This window comes from Anoplophora glabripennis, unplaced genomic scaffold, assembly GCF_000390285.2.
Source record: "Anoplophora glabripennis isolate ALB-LARVAE unplaced genomic scaffold, Agla_2.0 scaffold249, whole genome shotgun sequence".
NCBI classification, from domain to species: Eukaryota; Metazoa; Arthropoda; class Insecta; order Coleoptera; family Cerambycidae; genus Anoplophora; species Anoplophora glabripennis.
In genome coordinates, this window is record NW_019416857.1 from 24335 (window position 1) to 34130 (window position 9796).

A 9796-nucleotide genomic window follows, 5' to 3' on the forward strand; every position below is an offset into this window, starting at 1 on the left:
ACATCCCGTATATTGTAAATTGAAAACATATGATGTGTTTTGGCACTAATTTATAATAACACATGTTGCAATCAAACAAGGCATAAGCTAAACTTTATCTGGTAAAAGAACTTTTCGAAATAGGAAAGTTCTGTAAGCTAGAAAATGCTTCGTTTTTGAGATACAGGGTGATCAAGTTGAAATTTCTGAAAATGGCTTATTGTTTAATTGAAAACCCCTAAAGATAAACGAAAATTAGGGGGCAGAGGTGAAATTTTTCTCCAACTTTCTTGGCCTGACAGTTTTTCACTTTTTGCGGGGTAAAGCGACTGGAATTTTGAAAAAATCGATTTTTGAATAAAGTTGCAGTTTTTTTTTGAGGGGGAGCGTACCAGACGCAAAGTGCTGAAGGAATGCTTATTGTAACTCGTGAGAACACGCGCGATAGCTGTTATAAATAGAAGTCAGAATCTCGGATCGAGCTGAATAGTGGATGAAAAAAAATAACAATATAGAAGGCCAATTATATAGTGCAGGCATCGCTGACTGAAGGAATATTTGTAACGAATTTCTTATGCTGAATGGCAATAAAAATTTTAATACTGTTTTTCTAGAAACCACTTTTTTAAGTGACTGGAAACTTAACTCGTAAAGTTTTCAATGACATGAAATTTTGTAGAGGTTCACAATAATATAATTCAAGAAACATCGTAGAGGTTTTTCAATTGATTAACAATTATTAAAAATTGAATTAACATTTTTTTATTTCCCTACGATGTTCCCTAGCTCTTAGTGTACAGAGTGTTCCTAAATAATTGTCACAAAGGAAAACTGTAAATTCTTGAAAATGCAAACATTATTTTGCTCTTCCATTTTTCTCTCCGGGCTTTCGTTTTTTTTTAGTTTTTTGCCAATGTCTTAGGAACCGTTTGAACTACAGGACTGAGTTTTTGTACATGCATTACCACTATTAATAGTTACTTTTTCGCATCCTTCTCGAATTCACTGGACGTGACGGTGGTGGAGATTTTAAGGTATCGTAAGGGTTTTTCACCCTTAACTTTTACGCCACTGGAAAAAATTGACATTTGACAGCAAATATTCTGAAGCGCCAATGAATTTTACACAAAAAGAGGTTCATTGCTCTAACCGTTTTCAAGAAAAATGACTTTTTATGAACAAAAGCAAAAATTTGCTAACGTTTCGAAAATCTTTTGTAATTCAAAAAATAGGTAGTAATAATTAACAATTTTTAACGAAATTTAACAACAGTTTTTGTAGATTTTAATCGCTAAAGTGATAAAAAATTATTTTTAAGTTTTTTTAAGTTAAAATCCTATCTGTTGTTAAATTTTGTTAAAATTGTTAATTATTACTACCTATTTTTTGAATTATAAAATATTTTCAAAATGTTAGCAAAATATTTGTTTCTGTTCATAGTAATTTTTCCTGAAAACGGTTGACTTTAGAGCAATGAACCAAGAGAACTCTTTTTGTCTAAAATTCATTGGCGCTTTAGAATTTGCTGTCAAATCTAAATTTTTCCAGTGGCGTAAAAGTTATGATACCTTAAAATCTCCACCACGTCCAATGAATTCGAGAAGGATGCGAAAAAGTAGCTATTAATTGTGGTAATGTTTGTACAAAAGCTCAGTAGTTCAAACGGTTCCTAAGACTGGCAAAAAACTAAACAAAAAATTGACACCGTGTATCTCGAAAAGGAAAGCCCGGAGAGAAAAATGGAAGAGGAAAATATGTTTCTATTTTCAAGACCAATTTACAGTTCTACGTTGCGACACTTATTTAGGAACACCCTGTATATCAGAAAATTTTTGTTTGTTCCCAGACTATTCGTTAATAAGAAACTGTTTTTTCCAACTTTTGGAGTGGCGTTACCCCCTAAGTCCAGAACTTTAAAATTTAGACTTTTTTACACAAAAATTTTTAAACTTTTTTTATTTAAATTTGCCAATTTTCAAATATAAATGATTTAAAGTTTGTTAGTGGTTTAGACGAGATGAATAAAACTTGATCACATTATTTTTTATTACGCACGAGTGCTGGCATTTGTTTTTCGTTTTCGTGTAAAAAAATATCACAAATTTTAAGGTTCTCTTTTTAAATATGGGACAAAAAGTGCAACGTGTGGGGCAAAATTTGTCAAGGCACTCTCGTTTTACCCACATTTTAAACTTGATCACTCTGTAAGTTTCGAAGAAAAGTTGAAATAAACGATTAATTACCCTCATTCAGTGACGCAGCTGTACAAAGTGAAATAAACGAAATATCGAATCGCTGAAATAAATGCAAAAAACTGCGGATAAAAAAATTTCTAGCAATTCCACTCAGGTAGACGCCCTGAAATCCATTAAAATTACGAATATATACATAAAAACAGTAACAACACATCATGCTTACGTCGCATACAAAAAATAAAACTCCTCATACAGCACTAGCGTAAACAATTTCTACTATATTATAATGTACGTACAATTCATATGATACAGCGTTAAAATTACAACATTCCTAAGTCCTTCTCTTGGGCTTCAGATGCGTTCTGGCCTTCCCCGACGAAGAACCCGACCCAATACTGAACATACCTTGTGCCCCCGCCTGGGCAGCCCCGAACTGCGGAACGCTGGGCGCTCCGAACGGTGCAGGGCCGCTGCTCCCGAATGAAGGCGCCCCGCCACTACCGAAAGCTGGCACGGCCGTATTACCACCGGTGAAGTTAAAAGTGGGTTTGGGAACCTCGCCCGGGGCCCCCGCACCGAACGAAAACACACCCGGGGGCTTAGGCGGGGACGTAGCCCCGAAACTAAACACGGCATTCTGCGTATTTGGGGGATTCGTCGGTCCGAAACTCGACGCTTGCGGCTGGGCAGCGCCGAAACTATTACTCGTACCAAATGCGTTCGAGGCGGGAGCCCCGAAGGGGTTCGGAGTTGCCTGCGGCTTGGCGAATGCCGAAACTCCCGTACTGGCACCGAATCCGGGAGTATTACCAGTATTTCCAAAACCAGGAGTCGTGGTAGACGGGTTGAAAGGCGACACAGCGTTGTTTCCGAACGCCGGAGGAGCTGATGAAGCGTTGAACACAGAATTTTTATCTACGGCATTGAATCCGGTACTCGCAGTACCAAAACTGGGGGTGGTCGTAACACCAAAACTGCTGGGTTGAGTGCTTGTAGTGACGACTCCGAAAGCCGGAGTACCAGATGCCCCGAAAGCGTTACCGGTCCCGAAATTAGTAGGACCCCCAAACGAATTCGAAGCGCCAAAGGCGGGAGGCGCAGCGTTTCCAAATCCAGTACTAGCCGTTGTGGTCGTTCCGAATGAATTACTGCTGCCGAAAGAACTTGCTGTTGTTTTCGCGCCAAAATTAAACGCGGGAGTGTTACTACTCCCAAACGATGGTGTCGCAGTTGTATTAGTCGAAGTAGCAAAAGGCGAGGTTGTCACTGTTCCAAACATCGGCTTCGACACTGACGTCCCAAAGTTAGACGGCTGTGTATTTACCGGCCCCCCGAAAATATTAGCGTTATTCGAGGGCGGTCCGAAACCCCCACTTTTACTTCCAAAAACTGAAGAACTATTCGCCCCCCCGAAAACAGACGAGGAAGTCGTAGTGGTTGTCGCCCCGAAAGCATTGGCAGACACGAAAGAAACAGTAGTGGTGGGAGCTCCAAAAGTGGCTTGTGTCGTAGCTTGTCCGAACTGAGGAGCATTATTTTTACCGAAAAGCGGAGCGTTTGTTGTGGAAGCCGTTCCAAAAGCTGGCGGGGCACTGGTGGTGACCGCAAAAGGTGAAACCGTTTTGTTCACGTTGAACATGGGCGTAGCATTTGAACCAAAACCAGCATTCGAAGGGGTAGGAGCGCCAAAAGAGCCACTCAATGTCGAGGATGTGGTAACAGTCCCAAAACTGGGTGGCGGTAAGGGCGCCGAGGTATTCAAAAAATTACTAGTCGGAGTACCAAAACTGTTTGACGTTGACGACGGAGCTCCAAAGGTGACTGCAGAGGTTGTAGTTGCTGGTACCCCAAAGCCAGACGGAACAGAGGTAGGTTTCGAAGCTCCGAATGAGAAAAATGGTGCTTTCGAAGGACCAAATGCGGGAACAGAAGCAGCAGCAGGAGTGGACGTGTTTGTTCCGAAAGCTGGTACAGAAGTTGTAGTACTAGCAACACCAAATGTATTACTATGCGTGAGGGGAAACCCTGCCGAGACAACAGTTTTATTTTCACTACTAGCAGCCCCAAATGTAAAAGTCGGCGTGGCAGAGGTAGTTACCACTGCACCTAACGAAGACGAGGTAGTGGTGGTACCAAACGAGAGCCCCAAAGCAGAACTAGTAGCGGTTGTTGGGACTACAGCTTTCGCACCGAAACTAAATGCTTCTGGTTTAGTATTTTGCGTATTTGACGATGGAACAACGGCGCTTGCAAAATTAGAACTACTTTTACTTGCGGTTGGCTGAGGATTACTGCCGAAAGAAAACGTAGGAGCACTGCTAATAGTCGCAGTAGCAGAAGTACTGACAGGTTTTGATAAATCGAATTTAAAACCGCCTTTCTTGGGGGGACTCGTCGTGCTTGGAGCATTACCTGTCAAAGTCGTAGATGAAAAAATTAACTGAGCAGCTGGAGTCGAATTAGAAGTCGTGCTTAGCACCGGAGGGGCAGTTGTTGGGGGTTTAAATTGGAAATTGGGGATCGAGAAGCCGGTTTTAGGAGCCTCCGCCACAATGGAAGAAGTCGATGACTCTTTAGAAACTATAGAAGTGGCACTGCTCGAGTTACTTCCGCTGCCAAACGTGATAACGGGTAAAGCGTTCTCTGTGTCGCCTGAAGTCAACTGTAAACCGACCGGTGACGAAGGTGGTGCCGGCGTTTCCCGACTGGTCTTACTCGAAGACCCAAAAGTCAGTTTAGTTTCGCTGGCAGACGTCTCAGGGATTGCAACCGAAGTAGCAGGAAAACTCAGAACGGAGGTAGAACTTAAATTTGTTTCGGAAGTGCTCTCAGGGACGCTGAAGTGCACGTGTTTACTCGATTTCGTCGGCGATGACTTCTTAGGGGAAGCTAGGATCGACACTAGCGATTTCTCAGTGGATTTGAGAACTTCCGGAGGTGCCGAGTCGGGAACGTCTGGATTCTCTGCTTGAGAGTTTAATACGGTTGCGTAATCCGGTTTCGGCAACAACACAGGTTCTTTACCCGTCAAACTACCCATAAGGGCAGCCAGTCTGTTCTTTCTTATCCTTTCTAGGGGAGCGTCATCGAATATCTTTAAGGGGCTCTTCTTTTTACCGACGGATTCGTCACTGACTTCAGTTTTACCTTGGTCCTCTGCAGGCGGCTTAGTTTGTTCTGTGTTTTCAACAGTCTCGGTGGTCGCTGTCTGTGTTTCTACGTTTATTAGTTTGACTTGCTTGGATTCCTTCGGATTATCCGTCAGTGTACCTGAGAAAAAGTTTAAATATAGAATGGACATTTTCAAGTACAGATGATACTGCGGGAAGCAACTACTCCAAGAACAAATGCCCTAGCATGAAATTAGTAATACTTAGATAAATCGTTAGGATCATTCGTCATGACAATGAACATTAGAATTTAATCTCACGTTTGAATGAAATGAACCCAAGGCAGAAAACTGAAGAACCTAGTGGCGGCTTGTTAGAGGAGGCTGGGGAGTTTAAGCCTCCTCTGCAGTTTTTGATAGTATTGCAAAAGTTTTGTTTTTGTTTTTTTATTTTACATCATATAATTAATATTATTTAAGAAATCTATTTTCATATGCAACTCATTAGGTACCTACTAAAGGAGATCTCAAGTACGTAAATATACGATTTTTAAATGTTCACTATTTTTCGCACCCTCCGAATTTGCATTATAGTCGCTGGCAGCTAACTTTCTCAAGCTTCCAGCCATTACCAGTGTTCTATATGCTGCGTCACCTTGAAGGGATGCCACGATATCTACATTCAAGCTGCTTTAACCAGTCGAGGCTTGTTGCCACCTTCCATCTCTTTTTAACAAGAGAATCTTTCAATATAGTCCTTCTCTACCACCTTGATGATCGCAGTTGTATGTTGCAATGTTGTATTTCATAATAAAAATATTGGTCGTCTGTGAGTACTCGCGTTTTTGTTTTTAACTGGTGTTTATGTTAAGTTTTTATTAAGAATTTTTGAGAGCCAATCATAATTAATTAGTAAAACAATCATTTACATTTTACTCTGGTATGTACTTAAATTTATTAAAATAAAATGGGCGCAAAAAACGAATATAACCTCAACAACTTCTTTAGTTGCATGGACATTGTAGATTATTTATTATTAAAAGGATTTAGTACTCTCAGTTATGATGAAAAGCTCATAATTAAACAGAAATCGAGACCAACACCTTCTTTGCCGTCTTTGTGAAAAACAAATAGGGGATTTAACAATAATAATTACAGAAAAAACTCTCAGTAAATGCAACTAATGATCAAAACTCTACAACGCCTGCGAGCTTGGGAAAAATGAATTGAAAACAGCACCTTCTTAGATAACAAATTCCGCCAAACTAATGAAGCTTTCGGGCTGAAATTTTTACCACTTATTAAGGGTGCAAAGAGCTTCAAAAATCCCGAATTACAAGCGTCTGCGATAAAAATTGCATTAATTATTAGCAATTGAACTTTGACCATTGTTTAAATAAAGTTTCCCAACTAGTCCCAAGCTGGTTTTTTGATATTTTGTTTATAACACATTTTAGAACAATATTCCGCAGAGAATCTTCTAATAGTATTTTTTTCCTGAAACAGTCTGTTTCATTCTATAATGACTGGACTAATAGAACTGGAATTGATCCTTGATACAAATATTTTTTGTTGGAACTGGACTAGTTGGAACTGATCCATAAAATTCCTTGGATCAGCCATTCCTCAACAGAAAATATAGAACTCTAGGTATTAGTAAAATTCTCATCGACAATATAAAGAGACTTATAACAAAACACAGTAAACTCCCTTCCAGTGTGATTGATATTGGGATAAATGACGAATGATCCTTTGATTTAATTAAATCTATGAATGTTCACTGCTATTCAATGCCTCCAAATGGTTAAACTGACAGAGAGCGATCTGCTATTTCATGGGTACTGATTGTTCGCCGCAATATTAATATAAAAATTGTTTTGCCTAATAGCGACATACGTCTCGCTTTCATAGCATGTGCAGAACAACAGGTCACTATCTGCCAGTTTAGCTATTTGAAGATTTAGAATTTGCAATCTGTTCAGTCCCTGTGGAGATTCGAGCTAGAAAAGTTCCACAGTATTATCTTTTTATCCAAACTTTGACTTCTTTGAGGAACAAACATTTTCAGTTTTTGGTAAATCATTAATAGTCAACAGAGAAAATATTCAAAGAATAAGAAAAACATATAAAAAGTGATACAAAACTTTGACGTCTTTGAGGAATCTAAGGATTAACGAATTTTGATTCGTTTTTTCTTTGTGATTAAAAAGGACTTCATCACCGCATTTGAGAGAAAATTAAAATCTCGATAATTCCTTCCGCCCTAAGTTACATCTCATCTATTATCAAGTACAATTTAATTACTTACTGATGCTTATCGATTTGCGCTTTGGTTCAAGTGATTCTGCTTTCTTGAATGAAAAATCGGTAGAAGAACAAGACGCCGCATACTCGTCATACATGCAAACTCTCTTTGAAGTTGGCTTACTAGGACTCGGAGATTTATCCAAAGGAGAATCGTCGCGCAGCCTTTTATTAGAATCTCCATTGTTCATCGTCCTTAACCTTTTCCCGCTGTCCTCATTCAAATCATATTCCTTAAAGAATTATGTTTCAGTATAATTAATAAATAAATCATACCAAATTCTTACCTCGTTGGCATGTATTCTCTTCCTTGAAATCTCTTTTAAAGCATCTAATACACTTCTGGTGCTACTAGATTGATGGCTGGGAGAAAAAGGGCTTGCCCTAAACGTCGCTGAACTTGGTTTGACTATCCCCTCCAACAATTTCCGGTTGTATTCCTGAGAATGGTGCCTTGAGTACTCTAAAACAACAAAAAATAAGCAGTCTTATTCAACTACTATGAATTTACAATACCTGGTGAAGCTATCCTGATAGTAACTCTCTTAGGTCTCTGATCTAGTGTTGGTAATTTTTTCTTAAACAGATGAACCACGGGAAATAATCCCGGACTACCATACTTAGCTTGATGTGTCGGTGGTCTCGAATGTTCCCTTTCACGCTCCGTTTCTTCATTATACTGTACGATACGGCCTGCCAAACCCGGGCTCTTGGTGTCTTCGTAAGTACTGACGTTAACATTATACTTTGTAGATGCTAACAAGGGACCTGTGGTGACGACCCTTGTGAGGTCCCTCCTATTCTGTCTGGGAGGCGTTGCTATTTCCGATAGAGAATATCTGTCATAAAAAAACATAAAATACCTTATTTTGTTTATTACACTAATTGTAAAAGTATACAAAGCAAGAGAATAAATTAAATAATTACCTTCTGGGGCTTAATACATTGTGTTTTGGCGGAGTGGCAAAAATGCTTTCTCGCTTGACTAATGGTGTAGAGGTTATCTTAGGCTGAAGGAAACTTCTGGATATCCCATTAGCAGTCTCATTTATGTTAGTATATAAATCCTTGTTATTTGAACGTGGAGAATTATTAATATTTGTTGCATTAAACATTTTTTTCTCTGGCTAATGATATATACAACTTGCTCTAACCTTAAAAAATTATACTTCCTTAGTTTCTTGCTGTTTCGATTCTTTAAAGTTAGTGTATTCTGACAGTTGTAAATTGTAGTTTAAATTGCTTTAAAAACGCACGGCACTTAAAAATTATTTGGAACAAGCAAAATTATATACTACAATAATTTTCCACCACAACACGCCATTTCGAAATATTTGACTTTTTAACGACTTTGCCGATATAAAAAAGAGCATTCGTATCGACGTAAGCGTATTCGCTTCGCTATGGTTGCATGTCGATTTCAAGCGAATTTTGGCGTTTTTCTTGATTTCGCCATCACTTTTCAATGGCTTGGGTACCCTAGAGGAACTCGGAACTGTTCCATAGCATGTTAGAGTAGGCTCCACGTCTTGGAGTGACTACCCCTTTGTAACCCCAAAATATAAATGAGGTGTTTCGAAACAAAATTAGTAAATACTAAGTTCTATTACATATATCTTATCTATGATATTGAAACAAAATGGAAAATAAAGGTGTTGTGGATAGTAAAATCACTAATAGATGGTTATCTATAGTTGACTCTCATAATTTCAAGAGCTATCTAGGGGAGGGTCGTCTCCGCGTTTGACGCCGTGGAGCGTGATGATCTTGAAAATAAAATAGTGTATATTGATGATTCCTAACAACGATACTGCTGGAATTGTGGAGGCTCGATTTCACACACTGCTCTATTTAACCTTACATTATCAAGAAACCGCCGCCATTATTCTATGGCTAGAAATTGGCCTCAATGATTTGGGATCGAGGGGGATTATCCCTCTTTATCCTGCCTCATCTCGTGTAGGCCTGGACAGCCTTCGTAGGTGGGCCCCATCCGTCGTCTACCCCGACCGCAAATGCGGCCGGTGTAGGCGCTTTGTGGGACCTCCTTTTGTCCTGGCTGGGCCCCGCCGGCTAGGGCCCTTTCTTCTGGCGCTCTTCTTGCTTCGCCGGCTCGTCTGTGTAAACCCCGGGGGTAGTGTCATGTTTATGTGTGGTATGGTTGGGTAGGGTAGTGCGGCTATGCAGCCTGGGATGCGCTTTGCTAAGG

The 9796-nt window shown here is 39.7% G+C and overlaps 1 protein-coding gene across 1 annotated transcript; it reads right to left on the reverse strand.

Moving 5' to 3' along the window:
- Positions 1-1664: 1664 nt before the first annotated feature.
- Positions 1665-8925, reverse strand: LOC108907232 (mucin-5AC). The gene is made up of 5 exons (XM_018710812.1): positions 8515-8925; positions 8104-8426; positions 7875-8050; positions 7592-7820; positions 1665-5444 (listed from the first exon to the last, which is right to left on the reverse strand). Exons 1-5 carry the CDS (start codon positions 8700-8702, stop codon positions 2506-2508), a joined length of 3855 nt encoding a protein of 1284 aa, XP_018566328.1. The 5' UTR covers positions 8703-8925; the 3' UTR covers positions 1665-2505.
- Positions 8926-9796: the final 871 nt, after the last annotated feature.